We start from the raw sequence: 26,578 nt of genomic DNA, 5'->3' as shown, positions 1-26,578 counted from the left end.
AAGTTAGAAATTCAGGCAGGCATGAACTATGACTCAGGACATTACAAGTTGTATTTGGCCATGAGTATGCACCTTTGGAATTCTAATGCAGGACACAAAGGAAAGCATTGAAATTCTGTCCACCAGGAGTCTGATAAAACATCTGTGCAAGGTGCAAGCCAGAATTCCTGCTGGGATCTGTTCTAGAAACATAAGAATTGCTAAATACAATGCACAGTGTCACATTACAAGAAGCGCAATAATCGGAAAAAAAATAAATTATAACTGAAAGGAACTCAGTTTAGGAAAACCTACGTGTGGCTCTTAGATGGGCATTGACTGCCTCGCTTTGTAAAAGCACTGAAACTGGCCTTGTAGGCAGATTCCCTTCTAGTTACATTATTTCCTTCAAAATGTCTTTGCTGCTGCAATGGTGCGGCAATTCATTATCCAAGGTGAAGGAAAATTCAGATAAACCTGATATTTTGGGGCTCATTTGTTAGTAAACCACAGCACCCTGTATCCCAGCTGTGTTTGCCAACCATATGACCTAGAACAAATATCATATGAAGAAGCTTAAAATCCTTTCTAAAATAGCCAGCATCCTCTACTGCAAGGAAAATGGGATGCATAGGCTGACAAACGCAGACAATTCAGCAAGACTACGAGTAAATAACCCAGCTTCCTGATGCTCATCAAGCTGCCCAACCTACTGTATGTAGTCCTCCAAATTACCTAGCTGCCATGTACACAAAGACATTGAGGTGGCATGGAAAATTTTTGCAGCATGACAGACATTAAGATAGAAAAAATGAATGACTTCACATTTCAGTTGTTGTCTTCACTCCTGAATCAAACATAATTCCTCAGAGATTATATAAATGAATTCAGTTCAAATTTCTCCTGAAACTATTGATCTTACACCCTAATTTAAAGTGTACTTACTTTAGAGGTTTGAATAGAATCTACTCTCAAATAGTCTTAAAATAACATTGTAGAAAGCCAAAACATTTGCAAACAAAAAGTGATTATATAACATTACCAAAGATTTTCCACCTTCAGCCATGTACCACGTTTTTACTACACAAACACACACATATGACTTTCCAGCCATTTTACTGATCCCATTCTTCAAGCTTATGCAGTGTAGGAATATATGTCTTGGCACATGATAGTCTACAATCTTTTCAGTGGAAACCAGAGACCACAGTTTCCAGCCCCAGCTATTAAACTCAGCAAAAAGTCATACTATAAAAATAAGATTTTTGAAAGAAGGCTTGTGGTTTTAGGTCAGCTTCACTGTATTAACCACTGTTATAAGTGTAATACAAGCATTTAAATTAAGGGTAAGTCTTCTTATATTCATCAACAGTGTAATTTTAAAATCGATACTCCAAGTGTATCATTATCTTACTGGTGTCCCACGGTCTCCTGGTTTCCCTGGCTTTCCACTTGGACCAGCAACTCCTGGAACTCCTGGGGCACCCTAAAGCAAAATAAATATGTAAAATGAATTATAGAAACTTACTATGATGTAAGTGATAATAAGAAATGTTCTATGGTGTTAAAAAGATCAGAGCAGTACTGAAAAGGGCTCTCATCAGTTTCTTTCTGTTAAGTAAATATCAAGCTTGAAAAATTCCCTCCAGAAAATTAAAATCAAATGAACATTATTTGTGGAAATATGTTCTTCTATGTAACAGGCATTTCTGAATCTAAAGATGCAGAGATATCTAGTGAATTTTCATATCTCTCTTAGTGACAGGTTCCTGAAGGAATACAATGCACTTGTGACTTCTAGCTTGCTCTAGCAGGTGTGCAATCCATTTAAAAGTCCATTACAAAAAGTCCATAAAATTAATTACTGTTATATAAATATAAACAACATATCAGTGCTAGGTTATGTGATAAAACCTCATCTGTACATCCACAGAGGAGCAAAAAGTAGGAAAGCAGGAGCAGTCCAAATTATTACCCTGCCCTGGAAACTCCTAGGTCTATCACAGGAACAAATTGGTATCAGTAGATCTAGCAATGCTTTTAAATTTTGTGGTTAAAGAATGAGGTAAAGTGCTTATTTCCTTTTTAACACTGAAAAAAAAAATAATTTCAAAACCACTGGAAGTCAAGTGGGTAAAAGCAATGTAAACCAGACTTAAACTTTCTTGAATGTTTATGAATAGAAGCTCTATACAGCTCTCTGCTCACCTTTTACTAATAATTTATCAGATCCATTTGGGATATTAAACAAAGGATCCATTTCATATTTAAGAGGATTTGGAAATGTTAGTGTAGCTCTCTATTGGCTCAGGTCTCTCCATTCACATATATATATATATATATATATATATATATATATATGTGTATATATATATTTTCATTCTTTGTATGCCAAAGACAAAATTATACTTACTGCTGGTCCTGGTGGGCCTCTGGGACCTGTAGGACCATCTTTTCCTGTGAAACCCTATTCAAAAACAAAAGCATGATTAGAGATTAACCTAAGATTGTAGCATTCCCCTGATTAAAATGGTCCTTAGAATTATTTAATCACAATACTCCTGATTACTACTAGCATGCATTTTAAAACTTATCCACAATGATATTTACAAAAATAGCAGTAACAGCTAGAGTAGGGAAAGGCTAAATATGGAACTATGAGCTTGAGCCAATTTAGATGTTCAGCTGCTGTTGATTAACTGAGAATTGAATTAATATGTATTAAATTAATATTTTAAGAAAAGGAATTGCTGCTGTATACCAGCGGAGGTTTTCTTTTTGCTGTTCTCTCACTTACAGATTAACGGAAAACCTGAGATTTCTACTTAAACAATGAATAACAGAACATATCCCTCCCAGCTATTTTCCCTTCAAAAAAGGATGTTGAGAAATCCCATTCCCAAACTAGCAGCGATGATCCATGGCACGTTAACAACCCAACACTCGCATGGTATATTCTTTGACAAATTTCTGTCATGTGGTTCTCCATTTTGATTTCCGGCTATAAATACCCAGTAAAGCACAATTATAAATGCATATATCAGCTATTAATTTAGACTGTCAAAGTAAGTCAATGCTTCAGTCATCTCAAGAGTAATGTGGCACTGTGAAGACAAAAGAGATTTGCTCAGTTGGTTCCAAAGAAGAGAGGGGTTGCAACAACCTGTAAGCATCCCCTTGATTATGAAGACATTTCAGAATTCCCCCATCCAAAGAAAAGTTCTTAACTCCAAATAATAATGGGCTAAAGAGTAAACTTGACCTTCATGCTAAGAATATTACAGACACATTGTTTAAGGGTATAACATTTTGCAGATGTCAAGACAAGTAGACCTTTCATGAGATTGCCTACAGCAGCAACAGTATACAAAAGACAGCAGGGCTGAGTACATCAGCAGACTCCTACTCAGGAGACTCACTGCTCATCAAGTGCAGGCACCTGAGAACCTCTTCAGGTCAGTGAGTCTTGCAATTTGTAAAGAAACTCTCCAGCTACCGTATGGTTATCTGGAAAGGTTTTCACCTGCAAGTTTTTCCAGTTCTTTCAATTTACCTCTCCCAGTTGGATATAAATAAAAGGATTCTCTGAAAAAAAGTACTTGAAAACAGAAAGCCACGATAAAGAATGTAAAAAATAAAAAATAAAATTAAACAAATAAAAAAACAACAAAAAAAACACCCATAATATTACATGGTCTTTCAGAAGGTAACCGAGGAAAACTTACCCTTTCACCAGGAGGTCCCACTGGGCCAGGTGGACCAGGTAAGCCTGGGGTTCCCTATAGAGAAAAAAAGAAATGATAAACTGCATCAGAAACAGAATGAATATACCTGCTATGCTAATTACCCCAGTGTCTATGCACACATTTAAATATTAGTCTTTAATTTCACTTTTTGACATTTACTAAAATAAGTCCTCTAGGAGAAACAATGTATTTCATTTTTATGATAAGAGTCTTCACCCTCCCTTGCATTCTTTGTGCATTTTACTGCATTCTCATACACTTCAAACATAATTTTTCAGTACTGTACCAGAAGTGAGGTATATCATAATTATTGCCATTACAAGCATGTCTAACAGATGTCAGCTAATCTTTTAACACCTGGTGCTAGCCTAACTGCAGTCGCTGGTTTTAGTGCTTCTAATGAAACAAAATATTAGACTCTTCCTTTACTGTTCCTTTCTCTGATCTACAATTCTTAATACTGTGTTGCTTTATAGTGGACATTGTAAATTTTCTTCCTTGTAGCTTCTGGGTTAAGAATGAACACAAAAATAGTACATACAGGAATGATCTCACTCAACACCCTGTAGGATCAGGGCAACTATTGTAGGAATCAATACTGAACAACCTTGTATTATATGGTTCATTTCTTCCCCACTTCTGTCTCATCTCACTGTGCATTCAACTGTAGCATGTCCCTTTACAGGCCATTGCTGCCTAAGTTTATATTTCTCAAAGTTATAAGGACTGAAAACACACGTAAAGAAATCGCACAATTGATTGTGGAGATCATTAGCCTAAGAAAATCTGAATTCCAAAACTAGAAGGCAATTAGACAACTCTACTGAAGAAGAGCTCTGCAAAGGTTCTACAACCTGTAATTTAGGAAGACGCTTAATTACAAGTGGTCAGACGTTAAGAGAATTTACTGTGTAGATATAAGAGTACTTTTTCTAATCCAATGATCTTTCCTTGTACATTTACAACTGGCCATATATATATAAGCTTTGACTCAATACAGCTGTTCTTTTAATCTTGCTGTTTTGAATGGTTTAGAATTTTCTACTTTTCAGATTCCTAAGTACAACATGATAGTGTTTCCAAAATGACTGCTTTGAAACAAAAAATTTCTATGATTCTTAGCAATGTCAAAGGCAGCTGTCCAGCAGCCAATCCACATCAGGAATAGTGTATAATAGAAATGTATTTTTAAAATTATTATTATTTTTTTTAAATTAAGAAACAACTTACTGATCGTCCTGGTAGTCCAGGCTGGCCAGCATCACCTTTCATTCCTTGACGACCCTACAGTATTCATAAATGATCATTAGAGATTCTAAATTGTAGAACAGAGTATCAAAATAACTAATCCGTGTAAGCAGATACCAAAAATTACTCCAACACATCTCAATGGAGTCCATAAGTCATCTATGTACTACGGGAAAAACAAGATACATATACCTCTTGATTGAAGTAATACTCATGACATTTGCAAACACAGAACAACTGGCTGGTATTTAAAAAACAACAACAACAAAACAAACAAACAAAAAACAAAACAAAACAAAAAAAAAACACCACAGGAGACAAGGAAGGAGAACAAATTTTGATAAGGAAGCATCAGAGAAAGGAAAAGGTAATGTTTTCTCCTCCCCTGTCTTTCTCAGCTGATAAATGGAGCCACCCACACCCACAAGAAAAGGTAAAGACTGGATCCTTTTTGAGTATGACATTTTTCTGTGATCTATAGTCTAAAACTTCTAGGACACAAGCCATGGGACCATATAAAGAGGCACTGCATTGTCTTTCACAACTTGCTTGCATTCTACATATACTGCAATGCTGTAGTATAGATGCATAGTTTAAGATTACATGAGATTAATTTGAAAATACAATACTTAATGTAATACAACTTGTAAGCATAGACTGACAATGTAAATTGCAAATTGACAAGAAAAACAAAATTCCATGACTCACATGGGTCATTATAACTTCTTCTTCTTATCTAATGAGAAGTTCAAAGTATCATGTCAGTTCTGTTGCTGTTTTCATTTTCCAAAGATGTTCAAACTGAATATTGCAAGTGCTTTTGTATCATGCATATAAAAGGAATATGTTTGGCCTTTCTTGTTGTTTGTTATCTTTATGCTATCTTAACAAAGCTTTTCCTTCCTATATCTAATAACAACAACAAAATAGGCATCTACACTGGTTAACAGATTGTTTTTACTTTGTCCTACAAAAGATGCACCTAATGTCTACATAGATGCACAGACTGAGAAGGTGAACTGGCTTTAAATCACACAAGACAGTGTGTGATGCCAATTCTATTTTTCCATCAGCTTTACATTTTATTAAAAGATTTCATTTAAAAAAAGCTGCTGCCTGTACATATTTGAGATGTACCTAATCAGGAATTACATTCCTGCTTTTTAGACAATAATTTATTAAAATACAGCTAAAGCAGTCTTAATACATGCAGAATGTAGTTGAAGGGTTCCTTTGCTACCTGCTTTAAAAAGCACAATCTAGTGATGCTTCCCTGTGTTAATAGAATTAAGCCAGTAACACTTTGACTGTATATACATTAAATGAAAAGCAATCCTCTACTGAAATATACATTTTGTCACCAAGAATCCCTGAAGGAACTAAGGGCTATCTTGGATGTCTAAATCTAAACACCCATTGCTTCTGAAATTCCAAGTACTGGTTTAAGCACGGAAAATAGAATTTGGACATATGAATCTGTGAGAAAATTCAGAACAGCACTGCACACTTAAGTTTCCTGTGCTACAGTCTGACAGTGTTGATTCATAGAACTTTAAAGCCTAGAAACCATACAGAAAAGTTGTAGAAGAGAAAATGCTGTAACACAATGTGCACCACAGCAATCCAATCCCATGCCTTCATAAGCACCTTATAAGCACATGCAGCATTCAGGAGGATTCTGCTGTAATGGAAAACACTTCTTTCAGACAAAGACTTGCTTCACAGTACTGCTGTATCACAGGGAAAAATGAACATTAGTGCAAAGCTGCTACCCTCTTCTCAAGACCACTGACCGAATGACACTGTCACCCACACTCCAAATGGCCACTCACCGGTTCACCTGGGATTGAAAGCCCATTGGGACCCTGAGGACCTGGAGGACCTTGGGGACCCGGAGGACCTGTTTCACCACGAGGACCAGGTGGCCCCTGAGAAGAGAAAATTAAAACAAAATTATAAATGGCAGCAGTTTCTTATATCTGTAAATGCCAAATCCTTTGGGTTAGGCACTTAGGGTAAGTCAGCAGCCTGGAGACCCACAGATACTTCAGAACATGATATTCTCTGATTCAGGTTGGCAGTCACAGGCCAACACATGCTTCCTGGCAATGTTAAGTGGAAGTATAACCATCTACTCTGTACAGAAGAAAGGACAACAATGCTACAGAGTGTGGAGTATCATCCAAATACATATGATCCAGTCCTCTGATGTGCAGTCAATGCCTTTGAGGTATACATACTTAGGCTACATATACATAGTCTTAAATAGCTGAACTACATGTAAATAATATTACCAGTCAAATTTTTAATATCCATTCTTAGCTCAGCATGGAACATAGAGTATAAATTTTCATACAGCATACGACGTTATAGATGCATTCCAGAAAGATACTTACAGATGATCCAGTCAAACCCCTTTCACCTCTGGGACCTTTAGCACCTGGCCCACCCTAAATGAAACATTTGGAAAGAAAATGCATTTCTTAGTTCAGAAAAAGCAAGGGTACATCGCACTGGTAAGTTATTAATCTTTTTAAATGAAATTCTTACATGAAAGCTCAAAAATATGAAGTGTTCAGACCACAGTGCTGAAGAGTATAAAAGATGCATTACATAGAAATTCAGGAAAGCCATATAAGCTTCGGCCTAGCCAGTTCAACCCATTAAAATTATTGTCAATTTTGTCTTTGCAGATATAAGCTCCTTTAATTTATATTCATTCTTTTTAGATAGAGGAATTATCAGAGTCTCTGGATACCTCTCTAGTACAATGCTAGGCAACTTAAACAGGCTTCATACTACTCACACAGCATTTGGCTTCAAAGCAGGACTACTGGGCTGAACAGAGCTCCCTTATATTCTTGGTATAGGAGTATATCCATTCCAAAGATTATTAGCAAGCCACATTTAAAATAAATAAATAAATAAAGTCACTAATTTATTTGCCTGATAATGACTCTTTCCTTGGAATGAAATACTGACCTTGCAACTAAGAAAAGCATATGCACATTCCACTAAAACTTCCTGTACACAGAGCACAAGACAGCTGAAATTGAGACAGACTCTTTCAGACTATCAAACAATGAGGTACCATTCACAGTGATTTAACAGGAAGTATGGGAAAAGGCTTACAGATATAGGCAAATGCAAGTGGAAGGAGCTACCCAGTTGTTTTATAAACTAAGACAAAATGAGAACAGATTAACATGAAATTATGAACTTGTTGACCGCCAGCTGTCTCTCTGACTGATCTTAGCTTCACAAAATTTGGTGGATGTTTCCACTTAAGAAATGTGAGAACAGGATTATCAGACTTTTCACAAGTCACGCTGAAGTAAATCAGCTGGTGTTAGTTCTTTCTGCACAAACCAAAATTACCTTTTTTTCCACTTTGATTAATCTGATACTAGTTCCATAAATTAAAATATTAAAAATTATATACAAAAATCTCTATTGCAAATGGTTCCTTACGGCAGGTCCAGGGGGTCCTGGAGGTCCCACACTGTCTTGAGTACAGGTGCAAGCATTTGGAAGAGCTGGGCATTTTGCTTCATCTCTCTGAAAATTTAATCACAACTCTTACTGTCAATTTAAATGAAAGTACTTGTTGGTAGTGCACTTTGCTTCAATAACAAGATTCTCTGTTATCCTGGTTTTGAGTATGGTAGAACTCAGAGTGAAACAGTGCCTTCCAAGTATTTTTCATATTTTTAGCAAACTATTTTCTATGCAAGCAATATAAGACAGTAGCAACAGAAACACCAACAAAACCAAATTCATATGGAATTTCTGTTTTTCTAATATTTATTTCCATTAGAAAATCAGCTTGAGTTGATTATGCAGTTACTGTTTGAATACCAATCCAGCTTACTTATTAAAGCATAATGTAGCTATTTATTTCATAATAACCAGGATCTTAAATATCACTGAAGTGCAAAATATAAGCTTGACACTTTTCACTACTACCCTCAATCTAGCACACTTCAATCTTTCTCAGATGCAGAACAATGAAATACAGAGTTGCTCACTGGTTGCTCTGACAACAGAGATTTAAATGTGTTATCAGCACAGCCTATTATTGATATGGTTAAATTTGATATCATTAACGATGTTTTGATCAGTCTAGTTCATATGTACTTACCATAGAAGGAAGATCACAGCATCTGTCTCTGCTAGTCCAAACTGGACTGCACACAATGTCAAAATTCTGGATTTCTAACTGTAAAAGGAAGGAGAAACCTTGAAAGATAATGTAATTTACAAAATCTAGTGGCAGTAGCATTAAAATTGACTTCTAAAACAACTTCTAATATAATTAACATCATTCATTCACACGTTTGTTTTGGGTTTTTTGTTTCTTTGTTTTTGACAGTGACATGAAAATTATTTTAAAACATTTTTAAAAAATAACCCTACTTAGGCTGAAACTAACTACAAGATCTGATGCTTATGCATGTCCTGGAGCAGAAGATGAACAATACTTAAACTATAAGCTCTGTGGAAAGGCTTCAAATAGGGATATTAAGAACAGTTTACTCCCTCACCCTAAGACCTATAGTTCTGTAATTTCATATACAACCGCACATTTGGAGGTGAACACCAAGAATCTTCTTCTCTTAAGGTGTTAGGTTTTGCACACACAGACCAAATTGCAACCTTAGATCTTCTAATACAAATCCTGGCTAATAGCATTAAATATGCAGTAAGTATAGTGATTAATTCATCCAGATAATTGATGTGTCCTCCATTGCAGCAGCCACTTCTTCTTTATAGGTTTATAGATCATAAAGCCAGAGGGGATTACTCTGTCACAAGACAGATCACAGGACTTGCAAGAATTAAAACCATTTAATTACAGAATGTCATGTAGGAGATTAAAATAAAACAATTTGCATTTAAAAATTTCCAGCAATGGAGAATCCACAGGAATAGTTGCAATGACTAACTGCTTTCCTTATTAAAAAGAAACAAAAAAATGATATTTATTCTCATGCTTGAATTTAATTCATACTGAATTTACTTTACTTGCAACTTTCAGCTATTAGGTTTCAGTTCTTGCAGTTCTGCTAGAATAAAAAACTATCAAGCCCATATTTTTCATTTAAGTACATTCATCTTGTGATGAAACATAAGCTTTGGGTGTGGGACTACTTATTTAGCAGTTCTTAGCTTCTAACATATTTTCTCACAAAGGGGTTTGCATTAACGTATGGATTAACATTTATCACTTACTGTTGCTGATCTCCGGTCACCTTTCAGAAGTTTCCCAAGTATTTCATAGCCATCAGTTGTGATATTCCCAGCCTCCTTAATTGGCTTTTCCATTATTTCACTGCAGTCAATGTAAATCTTAATATTTGATGAAGTGACAACAATATGAACCTGAAAAAAATATGAATCAGAATATATATATATAATTCAAGGGGACAAAATAATGGAAAAAAGAAGAAATTTCCAGGATATAAATTAGACTGCAAAAATGTTTGCCAAAATAAGGCAAAAACAAAGGAGGAAGGATTAATTACTGGAAATAAATGAAGTTACGGACAGAGAAAAGAATGGCTATAACAAAGGGAGGAGGGTAATTTTTCAAGGAGAACAGTGTTTGGGTTAAACATAGTAAACTGTATTCAGAAGAATAAGAGAAACAAAAGCAAAGGTTTGCATTCTAAAAATCTGCAGTGATTGTGGTCCCGCAGTGACTGTATAGAATTAAATATCAGACAATTTATGAATAAACAAAAGGACAATCTATTGCTCAAAGTAAACAAAAGACCTAATGTGGCCACATAATGAATACAGGTGAATTTCCTCTTTATCTATAAAAACAGAAGACCTTCAGACATCTCTAATACAGAAACAGGGTTTGAGTTTTTAGTGAATGAAGTTGATAGAAGAATATCTTAAGGCAATGGAGAAGTTTTCAGTGGTTTTACATACCTTACATACCACAAGTATTTTATATACATTATAATATTAATATAATTGTTCAGATATCAACATATAAGGACCAGCTGTAAAAAAATTTTTTAATTATATTTTTCTGTTTAAAGGCTTCTGTCATCACTGCATATAACCCTTCATAAAAATACTGCTATTTGATGACTACTTTAAAAAAAAATGGCATAAAGTGGAAACAAGGATTCCCTTAAATGTCCTGAGTCAACAACTGCCTGAAAAATCTTCTGGGAAATTGCTTGGGTTGTTTTTTTTTCATATTAAATATTTTCCCATGTGGATTGTCTCCAAGGCATCGACACGACTTATCTCAGACTCTCTAAACATTATGTACTTATGCTTTATATCACTGGAATTAAGGCTTTCGAAACTGTTCTATCTAATTTTTTGTCAGCTGAAATTCAGTCGGCATCACAGTTCAGTTCTCAGCACTGTGTAAATGAGTGGTTTTTAACATTCCTAACGTTGTTCACCAATCAAATAGAAAATACAGTGGGAAGATAACAGAAAGAGTTTAAAGTATATTTTGTTTATAAAAATTAAACTTCCCACAAAATAAAATAAGTGGTATGCCAAAACTTGAAATTAATAGCTTGAAACACATAATAAACTCAGTCATTTGATTATACACATGAGTTTTATAGGTAAATGGCAGCATCAAATGACATTACAGATGCAGTTTGTTAGTTCAAAAAGGTACTAAATGTGCAAGACTTTTTACTGGAACATTAACTATTTGTCACAAATTACATAAAGCAAAATACAGCTGCACAGAGAATGCATGTTACTTCATTTTCATTTGCACACAAATCTAGAGGCAAATCTATATCATATTGCTGAACATGACCATCAGTTTGAAAATGTTCAAACATCAATGACTACTAGAGCATCATCTACCCAACCGAAGAAGCAGCAATCCAAGCAGTCAAAAATATTAAGGACTTCACCAAGTCACCAACTCAGTCCATTCATTACTGATTTAATGCCAGTTCTGAACTCCACATTAAATTTCATGGCCTAGACACAAATCTAACACAAATCTATTGTTGAGAGTAAATAAAACAGATCATAAGATAGCAATACGATGGAAGGGGCCTTAAAGTTCATTCTGTTTCAACTCCTCTACCATGGGCAGGGTTACCAACCACTAGATCAGGCTGCCCTGACCCCATCCAATCTGGCCTTGAACACTTCCAGGGATGAGGCACCCACAACCCACAGGGAAGCCTCTGCTGGTACCTCACTACTCTCAGTGAAAAATGTTCCCCTAGCATCTAACTTAAATTTCCCCCATTCTATTTTAAAGCCATTTCCCTTTGTCCTATCACTATCAGATCATGTAAAAATTTGTTCTCCCTCCTGTTTACAAGCTTCCTGGAAGTATTGGAAAGTTGTAAAGTTCCAGGTCTCCCTGGAACTTTCATTTCTACAGGTTAAACAGCCCAGCTCCTGCTGCATTTCTTTTTAGGAGAGGTGCTCCAGCCCTCTGATCATCTTTATAGCTCTCCTCTGGACCCACTCCAACAGCTCTGAGAACTCCACATCCCTGTATTCAATCCTGTATCTCTGTATTTAACACCATTTGATTTTGTTTTCAACAAAATGTTAACAGAAATGCTCACTTCAGTGTCTAGCACACTAAAATAAAGCATCACTTCTGCCCATTTACAGTGCCAGAAGGCATGAAGTTTTACAAAAGCAAACATAATTTAATCTCTCTAAGATCAAGTTTGATAGCATTCTGATTTTCTGCTAAATGAACCACATGAATAAGCTATGCAAAGTATTATCCCATATGAACATCAGCAGAAAGACATAAACCTATTATCAAATTTCCTGTGGCTAACTACTGCAAAACTGCCATCAAAAAGGAAGTCTAGTGTGGTAATAATAAGCAAGTAGAAGAAGTATGTCTCTCCAAAACAGTCAGTTATAAGTTTAATGACTGTCTGAGGCAGTCAGGATTTTTCCTATGGGACGTGCCAGATTCAACAGCTTTCACCATAGCTATGCTACACAGAGCACTCAAGTATGCCAAAGTAAATCTCTCTACACGGTTAGGTGTAGTTAGCTGTGCTTCACTGAACGAGCCAGTAAGTCATCTAGCAAAAACCACAAAAATGTTTGACATTTTGGAAAACATCTTCTCGTCTTTTAAAGACTTGTCATTTCTTTGAAACTAGATGGTAGAAGAAATTGCAAAATTACCTCGTGAAATGTGTTAATCTTACTTTCCTTCCTTCATCCAGTTGAAACTACTGCTATCCCTTATTAGGAACTAATCAACATGGTTGATACATAAGGCTTTCCCAGCACATGAGCTGGGGAGTCCCATGATACTATCATTAACCTGACTCGTGCAGCAATCTCAGTAATCATTCTGGAGAAAGCCCAGAGAAGTCTGCTCAGTTATGTGGTGTAAAATCATAAATAGAAGCTATTTAAGTCAAGGTTACTCCAGTTACATCAAACACTATCAAAATCTGAATTTTTTTTTGTTCCTTTCTGGGTAAAAAATTAGGGGGATCAGCACACTGCATGGTTCACTGTGCTTAAGATATAGTTGCATAAGCAAGAATCTGTAGTTTCAGAGTTTTAATTTAATTTGCCAATAGCTGCTACTTCTGAACATTTTTCACAATTTTCAGATTGTTTTCTTTTTTATGTATGAGTGTATGTGACAATTAATGCAAAATTCTTTAACAGTATTCATTAAAGAATGTAGTAAACAGTTATACAAGACTGCTGTTGTTGCTGGGCTTGCAGGTTGTTCCCCATTTGCACTGATTCACAAGAAGAACTTCAATATAAGTGCTATCAAAGAATTCTCCTCACTTCTATCACAACTTAGCAGCTGATACTTAAAACAGACTGCTGATGATGAAGCATGTAGAGAGCTTCATATCACTGACCTGAATAAAAGAAGTCTCATCTCTCATACTGATATGAATGAGAAACATTCAATGCTATTCTGCGTTTTCACTACTCCTTGGAGAAAAGGTGGCACAACTTTTAAATCAAAACAATACATATTCTAGCCTTTGCTAACAGTTTGTTTCTTTTCTCACCCCAGTAGATTAACACAGCTCCTGGAAATTCCAACTAGTCCAACTAAGCTACTAAAAAAAAGAGAAATGCAAAAAGACAGATGCCAAAGACAGAACAGAGGCTGTATAATGCAGGTGTGATCCAAGCCTACTCCTAAGTAGCAGTTACAAATGTCACAAGACATTTATTTACACATAGGAAAATAGTCATTAAGTAAATTATAAACACTGCAATTAGACAAGATACATAAACAGTTTGGTAATTACCCTCTCTCAAGTTCTGAAGAAAACAATAACTCTTATAGTACTGACTGATTTTATAGTGCTGTGTTTTAAACAGATCAAGTCTCAACACATTGTAATGCTGGCACCAGCCAGCTTTCCCTGCCTTCAGCTGTAGCAAAGCGTGCTTCACAACCTGGCCTCCAGTATCAGAAAGTCAACAGAGGCAACCCCTTATCAGTATCCTCAAAGGAATGCTTGTAGCGATTGGTCATGCAGGAGAGGGTATCATAAAGAAAACAAATGCTATAGTGCAGCCATATTTAGTCACCAGAGGAAAAACTAAACTAAACAGAAGGAAGATAAGGGAAAGCACCAGAATGTGCTTTTTAGCTTACTGACAATGATGCAGATTGCAAGACACTTACTTGCCTTAAACACATATGTTTAACAGGCAAATATTTCTGAAGTTGCAGTTTTAGGCATGCATGTAGCCTGAACTAAGCACTTCTCAGTGTCTAGAGGTAAGAAAGTCTGGCAGGATCAACATGTCATAATTTGATAAACAACATTTAAAAGCAAGCAAAAAATTGTCACATCTGTAGGCAAAGGCAAATTTCACTGGCCATTCTGACAACTAAAAAATGTGAGTTCCACTGTAAATTTGAATCAGATTATACAATCTATTATGTGTTCTCTCTCATTATTTTTGTTCCTTCCAGTAATATTACTATAATCATTACACGTATCATACAACTCTATAATATATATATTGAATTATTTTAAAATAACATGGAATATTTTAGGTCCAGAGAATCTAAAGCCAAAAATATTCCAACATCTTTGCATAAATAGAAAATATGTAAATATACATGTTATGATTGTTAATCATATAAAATCTCATTCATATTCTATTCAACTACCAATATTGGCTCCTTACTTTCATTTACAAGCCAGTAACTACTTAGTTTCTGTGGCTACATCTTCCTCTTCTCTCAATGAATCCAAGTCATTACAGTCTACACTCCCAGAAAAAGTTTTCTCATCACATCTTCCTTTTCCTTTTTCCTATTTTATCTTTTTTTCTTTCATGAGTCAGATAGGCTATGATGCCTTGTGGTATTTATCTCTCCACTTTCACAATGTTGACAAAGCCGTATTTTACACTGGTTCAACACAGGCCTTACATTCTATAACCAAAGAATAACTAGAACTTTGGAGATCTTGAATTATGTGATCTGTAAGCCTGTGTGTCACAGAATCACAGTGACAGATTTGTAAAGGTTGGAAGGTCACACAGATAAGCATCCAGATGTATTTTGAATACCTTCAGATGAGGAGACTTGACAAGTTGACAAGTTGAGTTGTTGTACAACTCATTTTTCTCCCTCAGTTCTGACACCCTCAAAGTGGTTTTTCCTAAAGAAGTTTCAACCGGAACAAGGAAGTTCAGATGGAGCTTCCCACATTCCAGTTTGTGGCTGTTGTTCCTTGTCCTGTCATCTACAGGATTATAAAGGAACTGGATACAACTGGCAGTAGCTTCTGCTTGCTTGTGCTCTGTTCCAAAGAACAGCATTTCAGAAAGTAACCTTCATAATTTCAATCCTTTACCTTGTGGAAGCTTCCATAAAAGATTTTCTTTACTTCATCATTATCAAAAGTTACAGTTTGAACTTCTCCCCTTGTATCCTTGTTAAAGAATGACAACACTTTGCTGCCAGCTGCAAAAAAAAAAATAATACATTTCATTTTAGATGTAAAGCTGAGATAACCATCCTAAGATATACTTGTGGATATAATGTAGTGTAGCACTCTGGTGGGTAAACACAGACTATAGCTGGTTTAATTGTCATGGCTACATAGATGTACGTTCCTTTGTTTTGAGAGGTAATACCAAAGGTAAAAGGTATATTAGTTGAAAAATTAATCTGTGTACAAAGTAAAAATGTATATATTTTAAAACTGAAATAATTTAAATCTGTTACCATGTAATAATGCTTTGGTTTTGGAAAGATTCTGGAATAATACATGCAAAGTACTGTAATGTATACATTTTCTGTTCAATAAGTATAATCATCCTTACGATCAAGCACGACTCCGACTTGTGGCTTGTAATCTCTGTCTGTAATCTGCCAAATAGCAAAAGGTTCATTGGGGGACTCAGGCAGAAGACGGAATAGCATGATGATAGTGTATGCCTGTGGCAGTCCCTCTGGGTGAATCTCCCTGTTAAGACAATATGAAGATATTATTTTCACATGGAAACATATGAGGAAAATAAACAAGCTCTTTTTCAAACAAATGGGGTAATGGGGAAATAACAGTGTTTAATAGAACTGTGCATCTTAACTGCTAGCTCTGTTAAAAAAGTACTGAGTACTTTGTGATTTTTTATAATGAACTCACAGCTTATCTTATGTTGGTTGAGGCACCATGATTATGGGGGCAGCCAGAATGTGACAAAGAACCCTGAGAGATTTATTCTTGCACCAAAATCTACATAAACTACACATATTTTGAATTCTAAAAATCTGTAATCTTATTTCACCCAGCTCATTTTAGACAAGCACTGGAAAATACTCTATTTAACTATGAATGGGTTTCAGGAACAGAGGCAATGAAAGAAACGTTTAATGTATTCCCTGCAAGGGGGGATGTATTCAGGCCCCACCTCAGCCACTGGTGGCTGCCGACGTTTAGATCTGTGATGTTTAGAGTGCTAGACATTAAAAAGTCATAAAGCTGGGAATAAACAAAAGTACATAGCTGATGGCCTCCGGCATTTTTTGAAGGAGACATGCAGAGTGCAGGAAAGAAGCTGCAAGAAGGAAGATAGATCATGTGTCTCCTTCACCAATAAACTGGAACTGAGAGAGGGATTTGGCATCATGAGCATAAACAGATAGACCTTGACATGAATATTTTAGGCAAAACTTAATTACTCACACGGTTAGGAACACTTTCCAATTACAGTCATATTAAAAAATCAACAATACACAGCACAGTGCAAGAAAGAAAAAAAATAAAGTAGATATAGCCATTCTATTTATATCTCTAATAGCAAGTAATGTCAAATATGAAATAGCTATGCTACTAGGATCAGCATGCTTTTATTGCCTTGCTGACTCAGTCTAAAGTGAGTTTTATATTCTGGCTTCTATTGAAAGCTAAGTGCCCCAGATACACTGCCAAGTCTATTCCACCTCCTACAGCAGGCAATAAACTGTATGAGAACATTCTAAATAACATGAAATAAACATAAATGTTTGTGTTTTTTTAAATTATCTTCTTATCATCCTACTTCTCCTGTTTAATGGATCATTTGTATTAATGTAACAGAATTGTAAAACAAGATGCCACTGACTGGTTTTATATGTACTTCCCTAAACTGTAAAAATCCAGGCTGTCAAGGATCACTCCCATAACTGTACTGGCACATCAATGAATTCAAAAGGTCTTTTAGTCCACTCAGCTTTTAAAGCTATGAGCTGAGAAGACCAGCAAAACAGAAATTGTTACTTCATACACTCTAGTATGAAGGCTGTACATGTGATCTGATCTTTACCAATCTGGCAGGAGATTTCAAAGACTTTTACAACAACAAAGAATAACTTTCATTACATTAAATAGGAGTAATGGTCTACCTTCAGGCATCTCCTCTGACTTAGGGGTCCCTTTCTGAAACTTAAGCTTAACTAGAAGGGTGAAGAAAAAATGTAAAAGAAAAAGATTTACTAGATTCCTCCTAGTAAAACTAACTGCTAAATTTCTGGAGTGTCTGTGATAGTTGGAAGGAATGATCACATATTACTCTTCTGTTAGAAGCTGTAAGTCTACAGGCCCTTTAAATCTCTACTCCATTGGTCAAATACAGCAATTCAGCTACAAGAGAATATACTCCAAATCAATGGTGTCAGAGTGCTGCTTTCTGCAAAAAGAGAAGTTCACCCCTCTACGCTGAAACCATTTTCCCTTGACAATGTAGAGCTCTGTACTGAGGAAGCTGTTGCTCAACTCAGCCTGTTGCCAGGCTCTATACTGTAAGTAAGTATAGCGGTTAAGAAAGACAGTGTCAAATAAAAGAACAAAAAGCAACTGGATTAACAGAAAATACACGGCAAAGGAAGAAACAGATAAGTATTTAACAAGAACAATGATGGATGTTTTTTGGAGTATTTTTCCCAGATTTCAGTAAAAAGAACATCAAATAAATACACTTTCCATGAGACACTAATGCTATTAGTTACAAACTCTGTTTATCCTTCCCCACTTGTTTGCTCCGAGTACTTCTCATTTACTCACCTTATTGGCTGGCTGACAAAGGCATTTTTGTGGAGTCTATATGCTACATAGCTTGGGAAAGAGCCTGATTCCAGTGACACACCTTGCACAGAAGCAAAATGCTTCTCTGTCAGATTATATGATTCCAACATCTTGAAACCTTTAAATCAGGAAAGAAAAAACAACAAAAATACTGTAGGGCTGTATAAGACAAAAATGAACCTATGCAAAATATAGGCAGTTTCTTACCAGGTGAAGTATATCCTTCCAAGTAAATAAGAGGACAAGCTAAAAGAGATGAAAAAAAAAAAAACATGTAAGTTCAAGAATATGACCCCTACCACAATCTGAACATGTACATACTTAGACAATTTTATTAGCAAAAATTCTGTACTAGTATAAATTGTCAGCCAATTATTGCTATAGTTGTCACACTGTGTTCTGTTCTGCATTAGATGGACTGCTAAAACCTTTACTCATTACTTTCAGTTGAATATTTCTACTATGACAAATTGTATGAGACAACAGATGAACCCCCAAAATATTTTGAGTCTAATTTCTAAGAAGAAAGGGGCACAGTGATTCAATCTTTCCAAAAATATTAGAGGCGTGAGTCAGGCTGCATATTAGTTGTCAGAATCACAGAGAAAAACTGCAGATTTATAAGGCTCATAAGGAGCCAGCGTATGAAGTTCGGGAGTCACACAGCTGCAAATGACAGGCCTGAGAATTTTTTCTTTTTTGCCATTGAAGGCTAACTCTTGAGTAAACAACTGACATTTAATTTCAATCATTTTGAAACAGCATCACACACTTCACCCACGCTCTTACAGAAGACTGGACCAAAGTTAACAGAGACCAGTTTTGTCCCCCAGTTCATATTGGGCATCATTCTACTTCCTTATAAAGAGCAGGACTTCTAACTGACTGCTGCTTGTTTTGTTCTATCTATATTTTCGAAATGTCAGACAAGATTACACTAAATACAATAGTTACTTTCAATATTAACGACAAACAATTTTGCTCTCTCAAACTACATGCAGTTATTACAAAACTTTTATAAGCAAACATGTTTTTGAAGTATCATAAATTGATTTACAAGTATAGCACTATGTAAACAAATTCATCAGTTTGGGAAAAGGGAAAATGGTATTTTCCACTCACTTGAGGTAGCTGTCTCACACACAAAGGTGACGAGGTTATCTTGAATCTTTTCAAATGCATCAAAGTCATCAACAATAAATACATGACGTTCACTGGGCTTGCTGGCAATCTTGGCCAGCTCATTGTAATCCACATCAGCAACACCAACCACAAAGACACTGAAGCCTGTAAAAATAATGTTTGTTACTTGAAACATAGTAAAAAATACATAACAATTTTTCAGGTCAATATTTCACAAACACTATCATTGTCTTGTCTATCCACTGCAGTATCCAGCCTTCATTATGCGTATACATTCTGGTCATCCTTTCACTCTAAAAACTCAGGAGGGATTAAATTGCTTTTTGCACCTTTCTTTCAAAATTTTCTCCTCTTTCCTTTACTGTCTGCTGTCAAGGACAGATTCAGGATGCAATTCAGCTCATCTCCCAAGCTTGCAAAGTTCAGGATAGGAGAAGTTGTTTTTCTGTAGATACTTACCTGTTGCTCTCATCAGTAAGTATAAAAATGCCAGCACCTTAGACTAGACAATTAGTAGATGCAAAAATAAAATTAGAAGAACCCAGTCCCTAGAATTTAATCACATCACCAGGGGTAAAAGTATAATCTTTCCCTTTGTCAGGTGATTTTCCTCTTCCAATCCTTAAAATGGAGTCTCCTTGCCTTTTATATCAAGTTTCTGTTCTATCTTATGCCCTTAACATAATTATTTTTCTGACACATCTCTTTCTTTCCCTTCTTCCACCTAATTCTCTATACGTTAACTCGACCTCTTTTTATTGTACCAGAAAACAAGAAAGAAGAAAAATTGTTCATTACACAATTTATCACTAAAAAGAAAAATTTCTCCAAAAGAAAAAAAAAAAAAAAAAAAAAAAGCAATTAACAAGAAACTGCACAAAAATGTTGGTGGGAAGCTGAAGGAAGCTGAACATTTACTCTAAATAATAAGTCCATTTTTATTTGCATATTGAATTTTTCAAAAGGAGATGGGAAATAATTGTCCCTCTGTGGTCAGCAATGATGAATCGCCGGCTGAAATTCTCTGTCCAGATTTGAACACAATATTTAAGATGTAAAGTAACTGAAGAAAATAGCAAATGAAAATAATAAGAGGTTTGGAAAACACAATCAATAGGAGATTGAAGGAAATGGATTTGTGTTTGTTTAGTCTAGAAAAAAGACAGAAAGAGGAAATGACAACAGACTTCAAGTATGAAGGCCTGTTACGGTGCACAGTTATCAATTGCTTTCCTGGTTAGCTAGGGAAATGAAGACAGCAGCTTCATTAGTCTGAAGAAACACTTAGGTAAAGTGTGAGGGAAAGCTTTCCAAATATCAGCATAAGTTAAGCACTAAATCAGGTTATCCACAGGGACTATAGAGATTTTTATGAGTAGGTTAGCCAAACATCTTTAGAAGTCATACAGATGGAGCTTATTCTTCTAGATCACAGAGGAAGACAAGATGACCACTTGTGGTTTACATGCCAGGGAAGTACATCTTATTTGGGAAACTGCATTCCTGGTGGTTCATACAATGAAACGCAAGACTGTTGGGCAAGTTCAGTAGAGAATGCTGAGAGCAGGGAAAAAGAGTACATGCTTAGCAAAACATCTGCCACACTCAGTGGCAATAGTGCAATGTTTCTCAGCTCAAAAGGCAATGAAGAAGTCAGTTCAGATCTAGCTGCAGAAAAAGCACTTCCTTTCCCTGGAGCTCCTGTAGTTTGTGTCAAGGAAAACCAAGCTCAAAAAGCCAGGCCCAGCTTAGCAAAAGCACCAGGATGGAGTACTCTACACAGTGATGCCAGGGGTCCACAGAGCAAGGAGAAAAAAGTAACCAAAAGTCAGCCTTATAAAATAGTATTCATGAGGAATTCCTTGAAAGCCCTGGGAAGCCATAGTCTCCCACAGAGGAGAGGATAGAGAAAGAAAAAGTAAGTCTGGTCCTGAAAGTCTAAATTCTTTAAATAGTTCTGAGTCATTCTAAACAATCAGAATAAATTTCTGAATCCATAAATGGTAGGTAAAGAATTCCAAGACAATTGAAGCACCACTTATAAATTGCATTGGTTAACATATTAAGGAAATACAATAGCTTGGTACTGTGAATTGCTTACCAGAGTGCTGTATGACCGTTGCTGCTTTCCTCACCTCATCCTGCGAACGACCATCTGTGACAACAACAAGTACCTTGGGAACACCTCGCCTCATGCCACTCTCCCAAGTCAAAACCTTTTCTTTGATAAATGTTAGGGCTTTGCCTGCAAAGCATACAACAGATGAGTTAGACATGTTATCCATTATCCATGAAGAAATCTTACTTTACTTTGACAGTGACAGCCACTCAACTAAAACAGAAAAACCTAATCCTTTGTCCATTAAATATCAGGATAATTAGGCAATTTATCTTACAAAAATAGTATTATTGCTCAGAATTACCTGTCCGTGTGTTTCCTCCTCTGTACTGAACATTCTGAAGAGCTCCCAGAGCTTGAGCCTTGTCATCAAATGTATTCAGTTTAAACTCAGATTTTGCTTCATCACTGTATTGCACAAAAGAAACCTGGGAGGGAATGCATCATTGTGTTCAGTCACGTATCTCCAGTTCATACTCAATTGAAATATGCATTGTGGTACACTAGTAAGCATTAAATAATTGAAAAACTGTTCCCACATACGCATAATGCACACACATACATCTTTACATAAACAGATACTGTCACAGCAATGTACACACCAATACATTTGTTTCCTTTGTGCATAAAGTGATTTTAAGTACATATGATTAAGAGATTTCTATTACTATCAAGCCAGTTTCATAATATATTCTCTCTCCTTTTGAGTAGCTATATAGTGCCTAGAAAATCTCCTCCATTTATTTTTTAGAAATGCCAAAAGAACCTGGTGACAGAATGCCAATGAACTTGGACATATACAAAACTGCATGTTCTCTTGCCTTAAGTAGTAGAATATAATCACTGTATGTTTATTCTTAAGTCCCTTCTAAATTTAAATATGTATAAATTTTATGTTCTTACTATTCATTCTGTATAATTGCAATATTATGGTATCATACTAATTTGGTGCTGAACAACTATCTCTGTATGTATACATTAATATTTATTTAAATAAATTGCTCCTCTAAAATTAATAATAACAATAAATTAATTATTAATAAATATCTCATTCAAAACCAGTGATTGCTGCAACTAATTCAAGAGGGATGTGACTTCCATAATGTGCTAAACGTTAGCAGTTACATGTCTCTGCCTTTTGTATCAGGTCTTCAGCTTTAGACTGGAGACTCGGCAATTCAGTGGAAAACGAGACCATTGCAATGTTCAAAAATTAATTTGTAAGAAACTTTGTAGCAAAAGAGTGGTATTTATTGCACCCTAGCAGCAATCTCATTCAGCTTCACATAAGTAGAAAAAGTGAGTAATGGTTAAATTAAGAAGGCTGACAGAAAATGTCTAACAATAATCAGCAAAGAAAACTTGGAGGTCTACTCCTCTTAGCTGTTCACACTTTAAGTATTCTTGAACTCAGAAATTAAAACACAATCCTCACTCAACACTCAGACTGTCCTCAGAACAGATTTTTTATAGCCAAAAGTTATTGTATAACAACTAGATTCCCTGATTATCTACAGAAAACCTCATATACTTCATATAGATTTATACATACACATGAAACTGCATAAACAACTTTAGTAATCCAGCTCCAGCCTCAGCCTCCTTCTAAAATGTACTCAATGGAAATAACCAACCTACCTGGATTCCAGCAGGATTAATCAAGTCAAAGGCTCCTACTGTATTAAAAACAAACTTTACTACTTTATTGAAGTTATCATCACCAATACTCCAGGAGGCGTCAGTCAAGAACACTATATCTGCTTTGGCACCTCTGCATACTGAAAGACCAAGAAATGGAATGCTTGAAATATACCATTCATAGCACAATGAAAAAAAGAGCAGCGCGTCAAAAATTTGAAAGGCAACTATTTAGCAAATTTCTACCATACCGTCAAATGGCAAGTGTTTCATGCTCAACATGGAAACATTTATTAAATATTCTCAAAGAAAGGTGAAAGAACCAAATCAATTCCAAATGCAAATGTTTTAAATAACATTTTTTTCTGAACAGTTTTTATAAAAAGTCCACCGAGGGCTACGCTGACAGATTTGTGATAGAGCTACAGAATATCTTGATTTTTTCCCCCCAAATCTGTGTATTCATCTTTCCATTCTAATCTAGGAAATTTCAGAATCCAGTATAGCAAATGGAGGCAACTAAGAAATTGATCACAAACTTCAGGCCCTAAATTACTGTGCTAGCTTTAAATCTATTTAAACTTATGAAAAATAGAATTAAGCCCTAAGGCAGTGCAGCAACAATGTAAAAATACTAAATAGATCTACAAATAAACCTACCATCTCGAGCTGGAGGGATTGTGGGAGGTGGAGGAGGAGTAGGTGGTGGAGTTGGTGCCTCTGTAGGTTTGAGGACTGAAATAAAATAAAAATTTTTTTTGCTCAATATAAATTATTTAATTCAAGGAAAACTCCAGATTATGTATTATATTACCATAGAAAAAATCATAACTTTTCTCACTAAATTTTCTAGTGTTACAAAACTTCCCCTCAAACTCCAGTTGACATTACACTGACAGAAAGAGGAAAAACTACTTAAAAGATGTACTGAAAGACATTTAGAAACAAGAAAAGCTCTACCATTGAAACAAGACAAGTTCTGTATTCAAAACTTAAGGTTTACATTATCTATTACCTACCCGTATGTTCCCTCACAGAGACTGGAGGACCCTCAAGGTTAGGGGTCTGAACAAAGACAGTTGCATTGTATTCTGTGTCTGGTCTGAGGCCAGTAAAACAATGGCTTGTTTCTGATCCACGTACTGTAATTTCCTGTCCTCTGGATCCTGGAAAAACAAAGGCCAATGGAATGAAAATAGGAACCCACTATTCTCCTTTCAATGTGTGTACAAGTGTAGAAAATAGAGACTTTTTGAGAGGAAATTTGGATAGGCTGGATAGCAGTCTTATTCTTGTCCCATAAAAGCCTTCTAGACTAAGATTAAGATTATAAACCCTGGAGCATTCAGGAAAGCAGCAGCATTCCAGTGTGCATGTAAAACTCCAGTAGCTAGCAAATCTCCCCTAATAAAAGCTAACTTGACAATAAGCAGTAGTTCACTTTGCAGCTTTTTTACCACCACAGCGTATGTACAGACCTTCAAAGTTCAATCAAATGCAGCATGACTGATAGTGGAGGCTTTCCTCCATCCCAAATACGTCATCCTGCCACCAAAATAAGACAGCTATGTTTTAGAAGATGCAAAAATTCACTTACCATCAGATGGGTTCAGCTTTAGTCTGTAGGAAGTTGCTGACCGGTGAGCTGACCATCTGATACAGAAAGTATCCCAGCCAATTTTATAAGTTGTTAGGTCAGTGACATTCAAGTATACTGTGAGCAGAGAAAGACAAAAATTACACTTTGGAAAGCAGTACATCAAAGATGTTAAAAGAGCTACATCACACTTGAATATATATTAGCAGTGCTGCTCCAAAACCTGTTTCTGTTTTGTTTGTTTGTTTGCTTGCTTTAAGGTTTACAGAAGGAAAGAGCAGTTCCAGTCCAGTTTCTTCATATTATCACATGCCCTACAGATACTGACCTAGTAATTTACAAAAACCCAAAGTCTGATAACCTTTCTTGGGAAATAGCCCAATTTATCATTTTTTACCCACGTAAGTGGAGTTCTTTGCACAATAAAAAATTTCAACATATCAGAATCTGACTCATATATGGCAGTATGAAAAGAATGAACTTAGTCAACAGAACTCGGGATAATTGATTCATGTTAACTGAAGAAACTTTAAGAAGCTTTTTAGCTGAGTGCATTGACAAAATTATCTCCTTTTGAAAAGGTAAAGTTTCAGTTCCTGAACTTCTCGGCATAATTATGACAGAGTAGCAAGAATTCTAAATCTGCTTAGCATGCTTACATTTTGTAGTATCTTGAATATAACTACAGACTAAACCTTTGAGGTAGAAGACTAGAAAATTTTACGTTTTCAAATCATTACTTAAAATTATATTTCCATTACTGTTCTGAAGTAGTGTTTCTAGAAGCTACATCATGGCCAAGTGCCAAGTATCCTCTATGAGAGGATATACAAATCTTCTAACAACTAGCCAAGAAATACTGTCTTAATCAACATTAACTCAGATCAGTATACATATCAAGCATGACTACAATAAAATTATTTTTACTTACATGTAGTGCCTTGATCTGTCAAAGGTATGCTCATTCCAGAGTCGTACTGGGCATAAACATTCACATCATAAGTTGTACTGGGAGACAGATTATGCAAGGTATAGGATGTCACTTCCCCCACAAAAACCTCCATGGGCTCATTTGAACCTTAAATTGAAAGGAAGCATCAAGAAAATGCAGAGAGAAAGATTCATTATAAGTGAGCTACAAAATTATCTGGCTCCTTTTACATGTCATTAAGCATTAATCATTTAGTTTTCTTGAACAAAACATGAATTTACAAAACATGAATCTTAGAACCTAATCATCTCTCCAATAATCATCTCATGTACACCAGCTCACATTCTCAAAAGTACAAGTGGTGCAAAAGAGAAAAACCAAGTCTGGTTTTTCAAGTTTCTTCATCTAGTCACTGGTTAGATTCTGTAGTAAACATCAACACAGTTCAGTCTCTTTAATTGAAACACTGTACTTGGTAGTGCTTCTTATAAAATACTGATAACAAGACCTAAGGTTCCATCAAAATGAGTCAATAAAGGAAAAGAAATAAATCTTTAAATGCAAACATTTCATGATATGTATGATTACTATTCTGATCTCCCATTATCTGCTCCCTATTTTGAA

General features: G+C 35.7%; 1 protein-coding gene across 8 annotated transcripts in view; it reads right to left on the bottom strand.

Moving 5' to 3' along the window:
• The window catches only part of COL12A1 (collagen type XII alpha 1 chain), a 93,953-nt gene that overhangs the window by 11,864 nt on the left and 55,511 nt on the right, over positions 1–26,578 (bottom strand). For all 8 annotated transcript variants that reach the window (XM_032443437.2, XM_015859050.3, XM_015859056.3 and 5 more), the window contains 21 exons: positions 25,955–26,101; positions 25,024–25,140; positions 24,446–24,592; positions 24,087–24,161; positions 23,427–23,566; positions 22,093–22,216; positions 21,771–21,914; positions 19,649–19,813; positions 18,734–18,772; positions 18,506–18,644; positions 16,287–16,429; positions 15,815–15,924; positions 10,206–10,355; positions 9,115–9,192; positions 8,445–8,531; positions 7,370–7,423; positions 6,806–6,901; positions 4,956–5,009; positions 3,705–3,758; positions 2,393–2,446; positions 1,394–1,465 (listed from right to left, as the gene is read on the bottom strand). In XM_032443437.2, coding sequence (XP_032299328.2) covers positions 1,394–1,465; positions 2,393–2,446; positions 3,705–3,758; positions 4,956–5,009; positions 6,806–6,901; positions 7,370–7,423; positions 8,445–8,531; positions 9,115–9,192; positions 10,206–10,355; positions 15,815–15,924; positions 16,287–16,429; positions 18,506–18,644; positions 18,734–18,772; positions 19,649–19,813; positions 21,771–21,914; positions 22,093–22,216; positions 23,427–23,566; positions 24,087–24,161; positions 24,446–24,592; positions 25,024–25,140; positions 25,955–26,101 — 2,189 coding nt within the window. The remainder of the gene's footprint in view (positions 1–1,393; positions 1,466–2,392; positions 2,447–3,704; positions 3,759–4,955; positions 5,010–6,805; positions 6,902–7,369; positions 7,424–8,444; positions 8,532–9,114; positions 9,193–10,205; positions 10,356–15,814; positions 15,925–16,286; positions 16,430–18,505; positions 18,645–18,733; positions 18,773–19,648; positions 19,814–21,770; positions 21,915–22,092; positions 22,217–23,426; positions 23,567–24,086; positions 24,162–24,445; positions 24,593–25,023; positions 25,141–25,954; positions 26,102–26,578) is intronic.

The sequence above is a fragment of the Coturnix japonica genome, chromosome 3 (genome assembly GCF_054131305.1).
Source record: "Coturnix japonica strain WE chromosome 3, WE-NBRP24, whole genome shotgun sequence".
Lineage (NCBI taxonomy): Eukaryota > Metazoa > Chordata > Aves > Galliformes > Phasianidae > Coturnix > Coturnix japonica.
This window is presented reverse-complemented; position numbering and strand designations above follow the sequence as displayed.